A 20753-nucleotide genomic window follows, 5' to 3' on the forward strand; every position below is an offset into this window, starting at 1 on the left:
ATTAAACTCAAGGCAGGCAACGTGTTTCATCAGCCATCCTCATCCAGCTGGTACAAATTCAAAGTTTTTAGCCCAATCTCCAATCCATCGGTTTTCACAGTGTGCTTCCTAGACTAATAGTGTCTGTATCAGCTGAGAATTTGTTAGAAAAGCAAATTATGGAGCATGTTCTAATCCTTCTGAAACTAAAACTGTGGAGGTGTGGGGCCCAGCGATGTGTATTTGATAAGCTCTCTAGGTGACTTTGATGGATACTGAACTATGAAATACCATGATTTGCAAATATCCCCATAGCAACAGATGAAGATTAATTGCATTTGCCAGTAATATTTTCTAGTTCCTAATGAGACATGTATTTAATGGGTTGTGAGGTTGAATAGGTTAAAATAGAGCTTAGGCTTGAATGCCAAATAGTTATGAGCAATAGGACTGTATTTTCATCCAATGGGTTGATGTCTATTTAAAAAACAAAATGTAGCAGCAGAATGCAAAAGGAATTGGACGTAGAAGATATTAGAAGGAGAGAGAACCTGAGGAATAGTGATTATAATTTGTGTAGAGGGACAGAAGAGGCTTTTCAAAGGAAGGGTTAACCCAACTCGGTGACTGAATCTGAAGTGGATGAAATCAAATATGATTTAAAATCTCATCCCTAGGTAATTAGGATAATGGTGATTGAGGGAAGGACTTGAAAATGTGTGAATAAAATGAAACCATTATTGGACACGTTAATTTTTAAGTGATTGTTTAAAGAACACAGATGGAGAGAGAAGGGTTGAAACCTCATCTTTAAGTTGTATAGAATAAGAGGAGAACTTGAAAGTATTTTGAAGACAATTAATACATCCATTCTGTCGTCAAATGTTTACTGAATGTCTGCCATGTGCCTGGCACAGTTCTAGGTTCTCAGGATAAAGTAACAGATAAACCCTACCTTCAGAACTAAGACTTATTATGGAAGAAGAAATCAAAACAAAATAAAAAACAACTACAACAATAAATGAAACAAGATAATACTAAGGGCCAACAAAGAAAGTAACAGTAAAGAGTGACTAAGGAATTGAGACTTTCTTTAGATGCTTGGCCAAAGGAAGACTGGAAGTAGTTACATGTGACAAAAATCCTGGTGGGAGACAATTTCAGGAAGCCAAAAGATGGTGGTGTCACAGATTGGCCAAGGAGGAATTGCAGGAAAGCATATTAGAGGGTTTGTCATGCTTTTTGCCCTTTCAGGGCAAATGATTGGAGAGTGAGGTCTATATGGCCTATATAAAATAGTTGGAGAGAGAGGTCTGTGTATTGGTAAGAAAATGGACTTAGAGATATCCCACTTCATCAATTTTCAGGCATTTGTTAGCTGTGCAGAAATTCCTCTTTCTTTGAAGCTCACTCTTCTTAAAAGAGTAATGAGTAATAAAACCTGATGGGATTAAATTGTGATGATTAAAATGAGAGTGAATTTAAAACAGCTAGCAATTGTGCTTTGAATGTATTACTTAATGATAACTGATAATTAATAACAGTGTTCCTTAATGAAACAGCATTCAGTCATGTGAAATGCAGTTGTGTTTAGTCATGTGATACACAGTTTTATTTAGAAGTTATACTTTGATCTTTTAGCATGCAAAGTATTTTAAAGGCATAACATTACAGCTAAAAATAATTTTATCCTAATACATAAAAAGCCAGGGGTTGTCATGACCAAAACAATCAGACAGACGACTGAACAGCAGGCTGCGTGGGGTGACCAGGCTGGCAGGAAGGGTAGTGAGGGATGACCAAATGACTGAACATCAGGCTGCATGGGGCGACCAGGCTGGCAGAGGGGGGCAGTTAGGGTGACCAGGCCAGCAGGAGGTGTGGGGTGGGCAGTGAGGGATGACCAAACAACCAAACAGCAGACTGTGTGGGGCAACCAGACTGATGGGAGGGACAGTGAGGGGTGATCAGGCCAGCCGGGGGGGGGGGGGGGGGGGGGGGGAGTTGGAGGTGACCATGACAGCAGAGGGGGCAGTTGGGGGCCATCAGGCTGGCAGGAGGAGCAGTAAGGGGCTACCAGGCAGGCAGGCAGGTGAGTGGTTAGGAGCCAGCGGTCCAGGATTGTGAGAGCTAATATCTCCCAGTGGGTTCCGGATTGGAGAGGGTGCAGGCTGGGCTGAGGGGGAGCTCCCCTGCACAAATTTCGTGCACCAGGCCTCTAGTAATTAAATGATAGACTGATTAACTTATCTGATGATATTTGCTTACATGCACAATATTCTGAGATGTATTTTAGTAACTTGTATTTTCTTCTTACAGATGTGTATATCTCATGATTGATGTGAAGAAACTAGTCATGGGCCAAAGGTCAAGATACTTCTCTGGGAAATGCTGATGCTGCTTTACAAAGTCATACAATGAGTGTTTGGTTTAAGAACGATTTTCATATTTAAAAGATTTTCATCTTGGAAATATATCAAGTGAAAATTAGAATCTTTTGGGAAACATTTTCCTTCTAAAAAATTATACTTGTAATGGGCGACATGGCAAACAACTCTGTTTTATATAGTGGAGTTAAAAACTCTTTGAAGGAAGCTAATCATGATGGAGACTTCGGAATTACGCTCGCAGAACTGCGAGTTCTCATGGATCTCAGGTCTACCGATGCTTTACGAAAAATACAGGAAAGCTATGGAGATGTCTATGGAATTTGCACCAGGTTGAAAACATCTCCCAATGAAGGTGAGTTTTATTGCATTTGATTTTAGTTTTTTGTGTGGAGAGTACTGTTTGTTCGGCTCATAAATGAACATGTTTATGTCGTCTTGGCTATTTGTAATAATTATACCATAATTTCAGTGACTTTAAAGGTAGGCTTACTGTTTGATTGGTACATTTAAATCAAGAAATAATGTTGTAAATTAATATATTTTTGGCTGCCTGGAGAAAATATTTTGTACTGATGTACATACTATTGCTGCTTGTGTATGACAGCTAGATTGTCTCTTTCCTTGAGCTAATAGTATGGAACCAGGCTCGGTAAACCCTCAGGGCATTCCGTGGAAATCAGCCCTGCTCACGATTCTCGTTTTGCCAGATGACTTAAAGCAGTTGTCACTGCTAATACCTGACTGAGTTTGTTTTTAACCTAACCTTGAATAACTAATTCAGATGGTACTAAAGCACTTGGAGAGAATATGGTAACTTTTGATAGGGCAGGCATTTCCTTTGATTAGAAATAGTATTTTTCAGTCTTGGAAATGCGTTTCATTTCCCTGTGCTCACAGAAGCCTTTGGTTTCATTAATTTTGATTTGTAGTAAGTTTCTTTATGGACATCAAGAAAGGAAAAATAATTATGACTTCTTTACATTATGGTCTTTGAAATGGTTTGAGGAGGATGGCTTTCTGTACATTAATCATGTTGAACATACAATTGATGTCAGGTAGTTTCAAGTTGCAAAAGAAGGGGGAGAATACATGAAGATGAATGTTTGGTGGTGACTATATTTTAGTAAGGATGGGAAATTATTAGTGCTTAAACTTAAAGTGTATTAGTATATATTTTATTGCAAAGCCAATTCTAGAGAAATTATGCAGAAATCTTTTTCTTAATTTTTTTCCTAAAACATCTCATGCCATGCTACTACTTGTGATAAAATAAAATTAATAGCCTAAAGTTATTTCTAAAATTGTTAACGAATTTTAAATAATATTAAAATTATTTTTTTTAATGTTTATATAATTTTATGTGAATTGCTCACTGTTTCAATGGTGGGTAGTTACTTTGATTTCTCTGAGGAAGCATAATCTTTAGGAAGATAGTATCAGTATTCACACATATCCTAAAAGGACTTTCTGCATCACTTGGACTATATTCTTTTTTCTGTAAGACCAGTTAACTTTCAGATTTTCTCCTCAAGACAGAACCACTAGAAACATGGACTCTTCGTAGTTATTTCTTCAATTTACTGTAGCATCCCAAGTAGCTGGGATCCTTGTAGTTGATATAAATTCAGAGTATCAGGAACAGACCCAAAGTAATTAACAGATAATAATTTGACAAAATTTGGAATTCATTATGCAAACCTATATTGAAATGTTAGCTAACTTTAGATCACCTTAGAGATTTGCGCATTAATACACTGTTATCATTCATTAAGTAAACCATATATACTTTTATTACGTTTAGTCTAAAACCTAATTGATGGATGTTTCATGATCACCAATTAATAGGAGGCATTAACAGTTTTAAAAAGCCCTCAATATATGCTCATAAAAATTATAATCGAAAATTGGTTTCAAATCTATATTTAACTGCTTTTCCCCAAGCATGTCTGTATTCCTCTGCTATTATTAAAATCTTACCTTCTAATAAGTAACTACTCTTCCATGATGTGTTCTCATTTTTATAGACATGATTTTCATTAATTTGCACTGGAGTTTCTTTTGTGTTATTATTTTTGGCAGTGCTCCTTACATCGATTTTGGTGTAATTAGTGAAGTTTATTAAGTTAACTGAAAATGTTGCATCTAGTACATTTTATAAATTTGGGGAGGGGGTTGTTTAGTACCCATTTGACAACATTTTGGAAGCTGCAAATAATCTCTAGATATTGCTGCTTAACCCTCAAAATTTCGTGTTCATTGCTGTTGCTTTATGCTCTTAAATAAATATGTGCAATATTTTTCTTCTTTCATTCTTAGAAAATTCTTGCTCATCTTTCTAGTATTGTGAATTTAATTTTTGTTAAATTTGTGTGAACTGTTGTCTTCACTATTTATATATAGTTTGTCCATTTTAAATATTGTTTAGAGAATGTGAAAAAAGGGCCATTTGTATTTTCATTTGTAAGAATTAGAACAGTAGCAGTCTTGACAAGAGTATTATTTCCAAAGTAATAGTTTTAATTTAATTTGGAAACATTTCAATCAGAAAACTAATTAACATTTCATCACTGATCAACTAAGCAAATGATAATAAATGAATCATCAGGGATAATCTGCTAGAAGTTTATCTGTCCAAGAAAATAGTCTAGACACTAGTACTAGAAAAAATTAAAACAATTTCTTGAAGTACATGAATTTTGATTAGGTAAAGCTAAAGTTAACCTTTTAGTTCTTTCATTCATTAATTTGTTTCTGGCACACTCTTTCATCAAATTTAGGTTGTTAATTGTCATATTTTATATATCTCTAAAAAAATTTAGTGTTGGCAGTTTTAATTGTAAAATAATTTAAGAGTATAATTAAATTACATCCTAATTGCAGAAGTGTTAGTAAATTGTAAGAATATGTCCATCTCAGAATTGCTGGAATATGGTTTTTCTCAGGTATGTTATGTGGCAGGTCCTTTTTTTTAAGGCTCTGAGCACACATTCATTAATAAAACAAAAATTCCCATCTTATTTTTACATGGGGGAGACAAAATCACAAGACAAGTGAAATGTGCAGTGCAATAGTGATATATACTTTAGAGAAAAATGAGTGGAGAAGCAAAATCAGATATATTGAGGTTGTCAATATCAGATTGCTAGAAAATCTGGAAGAGCAACTTAAGACATTTCTTAAAAACCACAACAAAAATGACAGATAGGACATAACACTTTTTGTGCCAGATTGGTTGTTAGCACTTATATTAACTCATTTTTTCAGCCAAAGAACCCACACCACCAAAAAGTTACATGCCTTTATCTAAAGTCTTACATTTCATAGGCACAGAGAAGGAATTCAAGCTACAGAGAGCACGCTTTTAACTATTTTGCTGTACTTCCTGTTATAAAAGTTTAGCTCATACACCTTACGGAAGAGTTAAGAATATTGAGAAAGAGGTACCTGTGTTCTTTCCTCTCAACAAGTATCTTCTTTTTCTTTTTAAATATTATTTTATTGATTTCAAAGAGAGGACAGGAGAAATAGAAACATCAACGATGAAAGAGAATCATTAATCAGCTGCCGCCTGCATGCCCCTGCTAGGGATCAAGCCCACAACCCGGACATGTGCCCTAACCAGGAATCGAACCTTTACCTCTTGATTCAAGGGTTGATGCTCAACAACTGAGCTAAACTGGCCGGGCTCAGCAAGTACTTTCTGACAGCAGGAACTACATAATGGGGGGGGGGGGGGGGGGGGGTGTTGATTTAAGTTTCTGTTTATCAATCAGTCTTTAAAATACATATGCCCTATTCAGAAAGTTGTATTTGCGTGCTCTTTCATTTGGCATGCTACCTGTTGCTCGTTGTTCATTTTCTAGGAGAGTAGTCCTTTAGGTTGATTTGAAGCCTACTGACTGCATCCTGAACAATAGAAAGTGTTTTGAGCCAGATGTGATTTTTAAATTAAAAACTTCCCAGTGGTTCTGATTAGCCATCTTTACTCTTTAAAGAATTAGAAATATAAATTTCAAGGTTCACAGGAATTAAGACTTATAACTTCATATTTTTAGTTTTTTCTATGAGAGTAAACACCTATTTTGTCCTCAGAATCCAAGGGTGTACTTTTATGCCAAAATAACTTGCTAATGACATCCTAAATGCATGAAGTTACCATTACAGTTTTTGTTTTCTCTATTGTTTTCCAACATTACTTTCTTATTCCTATTCTAAATCAGGTTTTTTTTTTAAATATATTTTATTGATTTTTTACAGAGAGTAAGGGAGAGAGATAGAGAGCTAGAAAAGTCGATGAGAGAGAAACATCGACCAGCTGCCTCTTGCACACTCTCCACTGGGGATGTGCCCACAAACAATGTACATGCCCCTTGACCGGAATCGAACCTGGGACCTTTCAGTCCGCAGACCAACGCTCTACCACTGAGCCAAACCGGTTTCGGCTAAATCACTTCTTTTTAAAAATATATATTGATTTTTTTACAGAGAGGAAGGGAGAGGGATAGAGAGTCAGAAACATTGACAAGAGAGAAACATCGATCAGCTGCCTCCTGCACACTCCCTACTGGGGATGTGCCCACCGCCAAGGTACATGCCTTTGACCTGAATCAAACCTGGGACCTTTCAGTCCACAGGCCGACGCTCTATCCACTGAGCCAAACTGGTTTTGGCTAAATGATATTTCTTGATCCTTTTAATTTTACACTAGCTTTTGGTATCTTTTCCATTTTAATGTGTTCCTGTTACCCATATTATATTTTATATTGAATGATAGACTAGACTCTCAAATAATAAGATTTCTAGAATGCATATCTCTGGCCCTGGTTTCATTTAGTACTGCAGTAAACAAAGAGTAAAAATGAATTTATAAAAAAAACAGGCACTGAGTGGAATTCTGTAGGAAGTATGGCTTCATCAATTTGTGAAGAGCAATAAAGCAATTGAGACACTAAGCTTTTAAAATGGTAGCTGCTAAAATTAGGTAGAAGAGAAAAATACAAAAGAAATAAGAAAAGGAACAGTGATATAAAGAAACAGGTATGTGGTAGGAAGCAGAGTAGTGTCAACAGCAATTGTCCCTTGCTGACTAATGCGTCCATAAGGTTTCAAATGGTAGTTTATATTTGCACTCATAGAAGAAGTTAGGTTGTTAGTATTGATGTTTGACCACATCTTCATGTTGTAATACTATAAATCTAACATTCACACATGAAAATCTATTGTAACTCAAAAAAATCATCCCTTTGCCCAGAATAAGTCATTATTGACCTATTGGATGCTACAAGAATGCTCTGATGTCCGTACTTGGTTATACAGATTGGCACAGCCTTGCAGGCATTCAGCAAGTATTTACATGGCTCTGGTATGTCAGCCATGGGTGCTTTCATATGTCTTTAGTTACTAACAAGGGTTTTATGTTGATGATTCTGCATGACCTTGTCCTAGAAATTTATTGCTGCTGTAATAGAAATAGAGAATTATACGTTTAATACCTGCTCTGGTCACAGTTTTCATTGCTTATCTATCTCTTGAAGATAGTTATAACTTTGACTACTCTAACTTTGTATCAAGTTGTACCTAAAGAGTCTGAAACATCATAGTTTTAGGGTTTTAAAAAAAATTTGTTCTCTAAGTATAATGGACCTATTTCCTTCTCAAAATATTCTGTTCTGCCTTTCATGGCATTGTATTCTTAGAGTTTTCTTTCTTCCTATCTGGCCAAGTCTCATCAGCTCCTATGCTTTTCTTTAGATGTTGACAGGGCCTTGGGTTCTGTTCATCTACACACACACTTCTCTTCACCTACATCCCTGGGTGATGTTGTCCACTCCTAAGATTCCACATGTCGTCTGCTGCAGATTCCCACATGTGTAGCCACCATCTAAATTTTTCACCCAAGCTTTGAGGCTGAAAGCTTGATTCATTTTAGAAATCTTTACTTTCTCAACCTTTCCCTCCTGAAAACATCCCTTTCTTTTCCCCCTTTCCAGTGAAGCTGTTATCCATCTTGTGAGGTGGCCCCTTGATCTTGACAGGAATCTTTCACCCATTCTTACTTCTGTCAGCAAGACTTGAAAATTCTTAAATCCTAATGTCTTCACTCAAGGGTGTCTGCTTCTCTGCATCCCCACTATCCTGTTTGAGGCCACTGTCTTCTCTTGTGGTGACACAGGTAACAGCATATTAACTGGTGTTATTTCTGTCTCCTTCTTGCTGCCTTTCACTTCCCTGCTTAATGCTGGCAGTGGTTTCACATTGCCCTTAGAATGAAATTCAGACTTCTCACTTCGGTTAGCAAACCTCTGTGGGAACTATTCCTACTTACCTCTCCAACCTAACCTCTTCTTTCCAACTCTGTTTTCTCTGCTCCTCAGTGTTTGGGCATAGCAAAGTTTTTAGTTTTCTTAACTACTATTTCTTAACTACTATTGTTTCTGGGTCTCATACATATTATTACTATGCTAATCTCTTCACCTAAAACGCTTTACCTCATCCTTCCTATGACTGTTTATCTCTAAATTATTCTTTTTTTAAAAAGATATTTTATTGATTTTTTTTACAGAGAAGAGGGGAGAGAGAGAGTTAGAAACACCGATGAGAAAGAAACATCATTTAGCTGCCTCCTGCACACCCCCTACTGGGGATGTGCCCGCAACCAAGTTACATGCCATTGACCAGAATTGAACCTGGGACCTTCCAGTGCTCAGGCTGACGCTCTATCCACTGAGCCAAACTGGTTAGGTTTCTAAATTATTCTTAAGATTTCAAGTTAGGTATCTTGGAATTCCCTTATTCGCCCCAACCTCCTAAATTTTGGATTGCAGTTCCCTTTGTGTGCTCCCATAACATCCTCAGCACTGCCATCCTAACATTCAACACACTGGGTTGATTGTCAGTCTGCCCCACAAAACTGAGCTTCTTGAGGACAGGTGCTAGAGAAAGACGTCCTGTCTGATTCATTTCTCTGTGCTTAAGTGCCTATCACAGTACCTGGGCTGGTGGTAGGTCGGCATTTGGGAACAGATGTGTAAGTTTGACATTAGACTAGTAATTCTGAAATTTTGAGTGGGATTGGTTTCTTTGTCTTTTGAAATTGGGGATATGATAGGAGTATTATCTGTTTCCCAAGAAGAATGAACATTAAAAAATACTTTTGCATGCTTTCTAGGTCTGCATGTTTTCCTGTGGCCCTCACCACCATCACTGTCACACCACACACAGACACATGTAGAACATGCATACATACATATAGGACATAATTTCAAGTACAGAATTTTATAAGACTATAGTATGTGCTGTGTATTAGCCATGATTTTCAGTTCAGCCTGCCTGCTTACTACATTCCAGTTGTTTCCCCTCTTCATTTCCTAAATTGAGACAGTTTTTAACAATCCCAGCAGTTGGGATGCTACATTTTCTTGTAAAACATTACCCTATTGATACAATTTGCATTTCATTCCATATTGTGTCCTTTTCAAATATATAACAATATTCTTAAGCCATTGTATATTTATAAAATACATACAGGCTTTTTATTTATACTTCCCACATGGTGAATCCAGAACTGAAAAGCATGTAATTCTGAGGCTGCTTTTGATGTTGTTGTTTGTTTGTGAAGCGAACTGGGCCATAAGGAGATCAATGCAACGCCTGCCCTTGGCCTCATTGCTACTAACACCACAATCAGCTGAGCCAACAGGACTAGGCAGAAGATTTCTCACTATGTTTATTCATAAGTTGTTCTAAACAATTTTATATCTTATCTACTTTAGTTTTATAACCCAGACTAGGTAGGTCTCATTACCAGTTCCACCAGCTTAGCAAAATCTTTTCCCCACAAAGTTTGCTTTCTCCTCACTGTGGCAGCCTCTTCCTACACCTGTAATAAACTAACACCACGCCCTGGATCCTGTTCCCTCTTGCCTCTTTAAAGGCTTTACTTGAGCACTATCATCAGTGTCTCTGCAATATCATTTCCATGGTAAATAACTTGTCTTAATATCTATCACTCATCTTTTAAAAAGCAAAATGGGGTTGCATTTATCCAGTTTAATTCACCTTCACTGCTTTATTTCTCCCCATTGCATCATACTCCTGGAAAAAAAGTTATCGATACTCATTGTTTCCACCTACTCATTTTCATTCTCTGTTCAGGTCTTTCTTATCAGACTTTCTTTATATACCACTCCACTGGAATATTCCTTATCAAAGTCACCAGCCTCTCTATCTAGTGAAAGCCAGTTGTCCATTCTCTGTCTTCATCTTATTCAACCTTTGTAACACCAGTGATACAGTCAGCTATATTATCTTCTACTTTTAAGAAACTCTTCTTTCCTAGACTTTCCTACTATTGCATGAACCTGTTTATGAGTCATATACCCTTCCCCACCCTTCTTTTTCTTCTTAGTTGTTTTTAGCTTCTCTTTTCCTATCTGATCACCAAATTTATTGTTCCAAGGTTCTTGCCCCAGCCCTGCTCTCTTCTTGTCTACTTAGTCTAGCTTTCCAGAAGCTCTTATTAGACACGTGGCCTCAAAATCATCTGTATATTGATGACTTTGACTCAGATTTCTCCCTGAGTTCCGAATACAAATAGCCAGCTGTCTTTTAGACTTCTTCGCTTGTATGTTTAATGGGCATCTCATGTTTAAACCTGTAAAACAGAACCATGAACTCCTGCCTCCCTATTTCCACCCAATTTTGCAATTTCCCAAGCCTGCTCTTTCTTGGTAAATGTCTCTACCATCTATCCACTTAAATGCATGGACCCCCCAAAAATAAATAAATCTATATGACATCTTTTTTCTTTTCTTTCTCTCATCCATACCTTATACTTCAGCAAATTTTGTCTGATCTTCTTGCAAGACACCTGACAGATCTAGTCAGTTTGCCCCTAACTCTAAAACCCAGGTGCACCATCATCTCTTACTTTGTACTGCAGCAGCCTCCCAGCTGGTCTTTTTCTTCCGCTCTTGTGATTTCCATTGTACTTAGAATAAATCTGTAGTGTTCATGTTGTAACTTTCCCTTTTCTTAACTCTGTTACCCGGTCATTTATGATATGTATACTGCATACCTTTCCCTTTGGTTCTTCAAAATAACCTTATTTATGTTATACTAACAAATGTGAATGCCCTCCCTCAACCCCCAAGGAAGTTAAGTGACTTGCATAGGATTTCAGTAGATGAACTGGCATGTAGGTCTTCTAATTCCTAAACCAGACCACTTGATTGGTGTAATGGCCCAGGTGTGTGCTTGTATGAGTGGAGATAGAAAAATTATAATAACCTTGAGGACCAGCTGCTTTTTTCCTTCACAGATTCCCTCTAGGGAAAATTTTAAGCTACCTTTAGCTCTGTGGTGGTTCTTTTCAACATTAACATAAAATATTGCCCCTTGTTATAACCAATATAAGTTTTTGATGAATTATTTTTATAGTTATAGTGGTGTTATTTAAAACTACCTGTATTAGTACATAAGTTTTTGATGAATTATTTTTATAGTTACAGTGGTGTTATTTAAAACTACCTGTGTTGTATATGTAATTAATGGTGAGCTCTGCTAAGTGTGAGCTAAACTGAGAGAACATTGCAATATCTTCAAACAAATTTCTTAGAAAACATTGAGGACTAGCAGGAGGAGAAATAGCAGACTTTATTTTTTGTGCTAGTATCATAAATGACCGGGTAACAGAGTTAAGAAAAGGGAAAGTTACAACATGAACACTACAGATTTATTCTAAGTACAATGGAATTTTGTGCTAGGCATTAAAATATAAAGCAACTTATAATCTTTCATAAAAGAAAGAACATTAATTTGAAAAGCAGCAAGCACATAATCTCAGAATAGCATCTCGAAGTATATTTCTTTAAAACAACACACACAAAAAAACTTTTGTGGAAAACCTTACTGTATTGATTTTTCTTGTCCTTCAGTGAACCATGGACCATTGTTAACAGTGTGCAGCCAGGTGTGGTTGGGCATCACTGCTCTAGTCTGAAGAAACAGTGTGGATTCTGAATTAGAATTTGCAAGTTTCTTCTCATAATTCGTTTCCACCTAGTAACAATTGCTGCAATCCTTCATTGTTTTTCCTTCCACTGATGCTGCCTCAAAGCCTAGAGCTGTGTGGAAGCTTTCTGTTGATGACTTTTGTCATCAGAAATCTACCATGCTTTCTGAGCTGCCCAGCATGGACCAACTTTGTTAGAGCTGCTAGTGAAAATATGCTCTGGCATAGTTTTACTACCTTTAAGAAAGTAAATAATCACTTTAAAATCTATATGTTTATTTCTCATTGTGTATTCTAACAATATACTTCCTTTGTTCTCGCTCTTATACTTTCCACCTACCTCTGCATTGAGATTAATAGCTAACTCACTTAAAACCCAGAGCCTTCTAGTAATCTGTTTTCCTGTCCTCCTTCTATGTTCTCTTAGAATGAGTTCTTGCCCCCCTCCCCAAAACAGTTGAAATTAATTATAAATTTAAATTTGTGCTGATAAATTAAAAGTCATATCACCTGGTATCTCTGCCCCCTTCTTTGATATTCTTAAACCAAATAAGGAAAACTGTTGTTTGTCACTGCTGTGTGTTCATACCCTCACAGTAATGTGTGCATACTTTGCATGAACAAATTTGGAAATATTTAGGTTTGACAGGATCAACAGGTTAAATCAGAGGAGGACTTGTTTGATAAAATGAAGGAAAGGCAAAATTGATGTTCACCCAACCTATCCCTCATAACTTTCTAATTCCACACATTAGGCATAATACTATTTTCCTTACAGTGACAGGAGGTGTACTCAGTCAATGTTTCTTCAATTGGAAATAAATCCTAAGTAAAACTTGAAATAAAGGTCATTCTAAGTCTCCTGTTTTTTGGGACTTGAAAATCTTTTATCAATCTCAGTGTAACAGACATTTTGGTAAGAGTTCAGAGCTTGTGACAGATTGGCTTTTCATTGTTCTTCAGCAAATACAAATTAAAATCAAAGGTGTTTTTTGTGCAAGAGGCAATAATTAAAGCAAAATAAATATCTTTATATAATTCTCCATTTGAGGAGGGAAAACATTGTCAGTAAAGATCATGGAAATGTTTAATTCCGGTATAAAAATGATCAGTGTCATATCAGTTCTGGTCTCTAGCAGTCTACAAGGTGGAATAAAATAGTATGAAAAAAATAAGCAGTTTGGAAAAGTGAAAATTATTAATCTAATTTTTAGTTATCTTGCTTAAAATGTAATTTTAAAGCACTGCACATGTTTCCATTGATTTAAATTCTGAACATGACTAACACACAAAAATGAACCATTCTGATAGACCCTTATGAATCAGAATCTAAAGTGTAAAGAATGAATGTTTTTTCAATAAAATATTTTCATTTGTAAATAGTAAAACTGTTCACTGAAATCTTGTTTCCTTTTATTAGGTTTAAGTGGAAATCCTGTAGATATAGAAAGAAGAGAAGCAGTGTTCGGAAAGAACTTTATACCTCCTAAAAAGCCAAAAACCTTTCTTCAATTAGTATGGGAAGCATTACAAGATGTCACTTTAATTATATTAGAAATTGCAGCCATAGTATCACTGGGCCTTTCTTTTTATCGACCTCCAGGAGGGGATAATAAACGTAAGTAAATTGGGAAGAAAAAGAAGAGTTTGATGTGCGATGCTAAGTTAAGCTCATTAGCTTATCTAATACATAATAATAATAGTAGACCAGCATTTATTGACTGTTTGCTATGTATCAGACACCGTTCTAACAATGCCCCGGGCCTTTAATAGTTCTTGAAATATATTACCTCAGATAATTTTCACAATAACCTATGACATAGGTAGTGTCACCTCCATTTTACAGTGAGACAGGTTAAATCACCTGCCCATCTATACATACTATGTGTCTGGCAAGGAGCTAAGCCATATATGTGATATGGCCTGTGCCATCACTGTGTTCAAGTTTTTTAGAGCACTATTGTAAAATAATTTTTTATTTGGATTTTTTAAAATCTCTTGGAAAATCATTATGAAAGCAAAATTCTGTTCTCTTCCTCAATCCACTACTTTTGAAGTTCTTAAAATGTGTTGTTGTTATGTTCATAATTTGGGTAATTTGCTTGCCATTCAAGGAAATTATATGTTTATACTACAAAGTATCCTGACCAGTGGAAAATACACTATAGAATGGTAGATCTACCTTAACTTGTAGCTACAAATGGTTTTGTTTTTCTCCCACCTTTTTATAGCCTTCATTTCTCTTTTAAATTTCTTCCCCATTTAAAATATATATTTTAAAATGGGTATTTCTGACAGTATATTTTGCAACTGCTAGGAAATCTAGCTTGGGTTTTGGCAGCTATATTTAAATAGCTATAAAGTAAACCAATAGTATTTTATATATATGGAAAGCGATTCAACAAAATATTTTTATTTGTGAAAGCTTCATTCTTGTGCCTTTCAAGTTAAGAAGACTTGGATGTGTATTTGCTAATTCTAAAAGTTGACTTAGGTAATCATTTAAAGTCATTTCTTCAAAGGTATGCTTATAGCTCATGTGAAAACTTTTTTTTTTCCTTTGAAGAAAGTTGGTCACAGAATAATCCTGTTTATCTGAATTCAGGGTTTCTCAGCAGCAACACATGACATCTTGCACTGAAACATTTTTTGTTGCCATGTTAATTAGACCACTTCCCAAGAGAATACAATCAAACAGGTGTGCAGACATTGCCCAGTGTCCCAAAGGGGACAAAATTGCCCGTGGCTGACAATAATTAATGTAGCTAAGAAAGAATTTAGGCAATATTTTTGTCAGTACTAAATCAAATTATTTCAAAAACTTCTTTTTATTTTAAAAATGTGTTTATTTTTATTAAATAATGCAATAAATAATACATATTTTGCTGTGGGAGTATTAGGAGGGATATGAAAATTCAGAGCAAGTAATGCTCACTGAAAATCCCACTTCTTAGAAATTACTGCCATACCATTTTGATATATTTATCCTATGTTTTTGTATAGATGTGTATGTGTGTTCATATATGTGTGAGGATGTGTAAATGTATATCTTTTTATCTGAAAAGGAAGGTCATATCATGTTTAGCAACATAGCGAAAATCATTAGTGTTCAGTTTACACAACTATCATTATAGATCACTGGGAATTGGTATGCTTAAAAACTTTTTACTTTTAACATTTTCCCCCACAAGACTATAATAAAACTAAAGAAAAATATTTTGGTGTAGCTCAGTGGTTGAGCTTCAATCCATGAACCAAGAGGTCACTGGTTCAATTCCTAGTCAGGGCTCCATCCCAATTAGGGGCATGCAGGAGGCAGCCAATCAGTGATGTTTCTTCCTCATTGATGTTTCTCTCTCTCCATCCTTCTTACTTTCTCTCTAAAAATCAATAAAAATATATATATTTTTTTAATAGAAAAGTATTTTCAACAGGCCTGGATTTTGTTACTAATAAGGTCAGGGCAAATCTTCATGGAATTGGGACTGCTTCATTTGCAGGCCCTTTCCCAAATTTGCTTAAGGAGATACTGGCATTAGATCCAACTGGGAAGATGATTTAGAGTTGTCAGTGTCATAAGGCCCTTTAAAGAGACTCAGAATCTACTAGAAAGTGTTAATAAAACATATAAAGATATGTTTGCTCCATGAGAAGCTATTTAGTGTTTGCACTTTATTATTTTTAACATTTATTAATGTCCTTCATGTATCTTTTATTATGTTGTGTTTTAACACTAAGTCTCATAGTACTTTGCTTAAAAGGAAATCCATTAATTGCAAATCAACAGTTACAGAAATCTGAACTATCAAAATTTCCTACTGATACAGTTTGGTGTAAAAGGAAGCACTATAAACCACATCTTAAAGAAATCTTTAGTCACCAGTGTATATACTACTAGTGGTTCTCCAAATCTTTGGTCTCAGGACCCCTTTACACACCAAAAAGTATTGAGTACCCCAAAGAGCTTTGATTATGTGAGTTATATCTAGATATTTATTGTATTCTGAATTAAAATTGAGAAATTAAAAAAAAAATACTTAGCAATGCATTTTAAAATAATTAAGTATTATTTTAGTAAATAATTTTAATTACTATGTTTAATTGTTATTAATGAAGTGAAATCATGAAGAGTAGTATTTTTTTAATTATATCTCTTTAATGTCTGCTTAACTGAAGATAACAATTCTCTTATGCTTCTTTATTCATTTTATTGTATTACCACATATAATGCAATCTTTGGAAAATTCCACTACACATTCATGAAATATGAGGCATATTTTTTTGTGAATTCACATCATCCTTTTGGTCTTATTCTAGCTTCTGTTTTCTCTCCCTGCATCTGTCTCACATAATTTCCAGGTTAATCTTTATTCAGCATCCTCTTCTGTTCATGCTCACTATTCTGGAGTATGCTTTTTAAAAAAAAAAATATATATATATATATATATTTTATTGAGTTTTTACAAAGAGGAAGAGAGAGGGATAGAAAGCTAGAAACATTGATGAGAGAGAAACATCAATCAGCTGCCTCTTGCACACCCCCTACTGGGGATGTGCCCGCAACCAAGTTACATGCCCTTGACTGGAATTGAACTTGGGACCTTTCAGTCCGAAGGCCAACGCTCTAGCCACTGAGCCAAACTGGTTTCAGCTGAAATATGCTTTAATCATTTCTAGTGTCATTCATTTATTCATTCTTTTCTTCTGAATCATCTTTTTCCTGTTTTCCTGTTATAAGAGAACTATTGACTTTCAGATATTTCAGCTCAACCCTCAATTAAGAAAGAAGTTATATAGGAACACAGACATATGCCTTCATGAGAATTTATAAGTAACCAAAGTAAGCTTTCAAGAAACCATATGTATCTTTACTACTTTTCTGTTTTACTATTTCACTATTTTTCAAAATGCTGGTCACGAGCCATTGAATTGATTTTAGACTCACAAATAAATTACAGCCCAAAGTCCAAGAAGCACTGTTCCATTATTCTTTCTTTACCATTATTGACTCTACAGTTTTGAGGTTTTGATTTTTCCCCCCCTCTCTATCTTTTTTTGAACTCTTTCTTCCATAGAGCCTTTGTACTTATTTTAATCTGTCCCTGGAATGCTGTTCCTTTAGAGCAATATGATTAATTTTTGTTTATCATTTGGCTCCTCACTCAAATATCATGGAGACTTCAGAGGGACCTTTCCTGATAATCCAGACATAATTAGACCTCTTTCTTCAATTGTAAGCACGTCACCATGCTTTATTTTCTTCATGGGACTTATAATTGATGTTAATTATTTCTGTTTTATTATCTGAATTCTTCATATTTCTTTCACACCTACCAATCTGAATATGGTTTCTGTGAGAAATGGAAGCTTGTATGTCTTATTTACAGCTGTATCCTTAGCTCCAAAAATGGTATCTGGCACCTAGAGTAGGTACTCAAATAGTTGAATTAATAAGCCCTTTCCTTAACTTTTCATGTTACAAAAGCCAATATTTGATCATACTCCAGTAAAGTTAATATAGTAAATATGTTCTTGGGTAGCACATAATACTTTTTATGTGTGTCTTGCCTACCATATGTAATTATAAATATTGATTGAGTGTGGAGGATTTCTCAGCCACTGCTCTACCTACTTTCAAATGTCTTCTCATTGAATTTTCACCATAACACTGGGCTAGTGGTGGTATCCTAATTGGGCAGATGAAAAAACTTGCCTTAAGGTTGGGATTTAAATTTTTCCAGTCCTTACTCTTAAGTAGTAGTACCCTAGAGTGCCTCCCTGTCCTGAGGTTGAGAACCTTCAGAGGCAGAAAACTTGAAATTGACATTGTAAACATTTTTGGAGTGCTTTGAGTTCAGGGAGATGTTTAAAGTTATGAGTAAAATTAACTAGTTACATAAAGCTCATAATTAACTTATTTACATGGTGTTGCCATCAATTCAGAGTCCTTTTTGTTGAGCATTTTCTTTCTTTCCAAATAGTTTGTGGACAACCTTCTGTTGGAGAGGAAGAAGATGAAGGTGAAACTGGTTGGATTGAAGGAGCTGCAATCCTCTTGTCAGTAGTATGTGTGGTGTTAGTGACGGCTTTCAATGACTGGAGTAAGGAGAAACAGTTTAGAGGTTTGCAAAGTCGAATTGAACAAGAACAGAAGTTCACAGTCATCAGGGGTGGTCAGGTCATTCAGATACCTGTAGCTGACATTATTGTTGGAGATATTGCTCAAGTGAAATATGGTAAGTAAAGGAGAAAATGGCTCTGATACTAGATGAACAATTATTATAATCATGTTCACAGTTTAGCATATTATTATTTTTTGTTTTAGGTGATCTTCTTCCAGCTGATGGCATACTTATTCAAGGCAATGATCTTAAAATTGATGAAAGCTCATTGACTGGTGAATCTGATCATGTTAGAAAATCTTTAGATAAGGATCCCTTACTTTTATCAGGTATGAATTTCTTTTATAACTTTTAACTTTTCTGCCTCACAACGGTATACCATTGTCATCAAATATTTCCCTAAAAGCCTATAATGTAAAGAGTATTATATATTTTGTGCTGGCTTAATCTTTATAATCCTTAGTGATTTTTATTTTTATTTTTTGTAAGTTTTTGAAGATATTAGAGATCTTTGAATCCAAAGCTATATTTTACAAATGAGGTAACTGAGTCCAAAAAAATCAAGATATTTGAGAGTCAGTATAAGCTAATTTTAGTATAATGAAAAAACTAACATGTGGCCTATTGAAGTATAAAATTGAGGAATGTGTTTAAATCAAGTTAATGATTATATGATTAATCTATAGTAGGTCCAGGAGTAGCACCACATCTACTAGGCAGGATTACATTTGCACATGGTTAAGACATGTTCTGAGAATAGGAAAAGCAGGATTTGTATGGGTGAAGGTACTCTGTTTGAAAAAAGGGAGGAGGTGGTTGTCTACTTGGGAGATTCTTATAACAACCTGACTATAATGGCTTGACCTATAGTTAATTGGAAATGAAATGGAAGGGACGATGGGAATAATTATAAACAAGCTGCCTCCTAGTAATTGAATTATACTAGAGTTTGGAGGAAGCAAGATGTTGTCCATTTGTCTTCTATTATTTTCAGAGACCAGAGGCTTGGTGCATGAAATTCATGCACTGTGGGGGAGGGGTGTAACTCAGCCCACCCTGCACCCTCTCCAGTCTGGGACCCCTGGGGGGATGATACATCAGGCCTAAATCGGTAGTCAGACATCCACTTCACAATCCAGGACTGCTGACTCCGAACCTCTCGCCTGCCTGCCTGCCTGCCTGCCTGCCTGATTGCCCCTAACCGCTTCTGTCTGATCACCCCCTAACCACTCCCCTGCCAGCCTGATCGACCCATAACCGCTCCCCTGCCAGTCTGATTCCCCCCAACTGCCCTCCCCTGATTGCCCGGTCACCCCTAACTACCTTCACCTGCAGACCTGGTCTCCCCCAACTTCCCTCCCCTGCTGGCCTGATGGCCCATAACTGCCCTCCCCTGCCAGCCATCTTGTGTCAGCCATATTGTGATGAACTCGGGATGGCCATCTTGTGAGGGTATGACAGTCAATTTGCATATTACTTCTTTATTAAATAGGATTATATAGGATGTTAATGAAATACTAACACTTTTTATATGTGGTAAGGAGATTCCTACTGATTTAACTATTCAAAAACTTGATAGCTATAATTTTTCAGTTGTTCTCTGTGAATTTTGTATTTCAATTGTTTGAACATGGTTTTACTGAAACCTAAGTCAAACCTGTGACAAGGGTCAGTCAGTTAAGTTAGAGTCACAATTTTGGAGCACATAACTAAGTTTAATTATTACCTTTTGAAAGTTTGAAAATAGATGCCAAAAAAAGGATATTGCAGAACATCACACTACTAAAAATCAGAGTAATTAGCCCTGGCTAGTTGGCTCAGTTGGTTGAGCATCATCCCATGCACCAGGAGTTGCCAGTTCTATTCTCAGTTAGGGGCCCATGCCTGGTTTGCAGGCTCAATCCCGGGGCTCAAGGGAGAGGAGGGAGGCGTGTGCAGGAGACAGCTGATCTATCTGTCACTTTCAAATCAATGTTTCTCTCCCTTTCCCTTCTTCTCTCTCCAAAAATCAATAAACTATAAAAAAAAAAATCAGTAATTACATGCATGTACATTTATGAACACCATTATTAATAGGGTAAAAGTTTCAGCTGTAATATAGACATTGTTTTATTTGTTTTTTAAATCTTGAGATCTGTATGCCTTCAATATTTTATACTAAGAACATTTGTACTCTATTTGGGTTTTTCTTTATATTGATATGCTTGTGTTTTATTCCAAATAGACAGAAATATTTTGGATATATAATGA

At 35.9% G+C, this 20753-nt stretch overlaps 1 protein-coding gene across 4 annotated transcripts in view; it reads left to right on the top strand.

Moving 5' to 3' along the window:
• The window catches only part of ATP2B1 (ATPase plasma membrane Ca2+ transporting 1), a 133911-nt gene that overhangs the window by 64795 nt on the left and 48363 nt on the right, over positions 1–20753 (top strand). For all 4 annotated transcript variants that reach the window (XM_084876903.1, XM_084876900.1, XM_084876902.1 and 1 more), the window contains exons 2-5: positions 2299–2721; positions 13802–13999; positions 18363–18617; positions 18707–18832. In XM_084876903.1, the coding sequence (XP_084733029.1) occupies positions 2514–2721; positions 13802–13999; positions 18363–18617; positions 18707–18832 (787 nt within the window). In that variant the 5' untranslated portion in view covers positions 2299–2513. The remainder of the gene's footprint in view (positions 1–2298; positions 2722–13801; positions 14000–18362; positions 18618–18706; positions 18833–20753) is intronic.

Source organism: Pipistrellus hanaki (genome assembly GCF_964339955.1).
Source record: "Pipistrellus hanaki genome assembly, chromosome: 3".
NCBI classification, from domain to species: domain Eukaryota; kingdom Metazoa; phylum Chordata; class Mammalia; order Chiroptera; family Vespertilionidae; genus Pipistrellus; species Pipistrellus hanaki.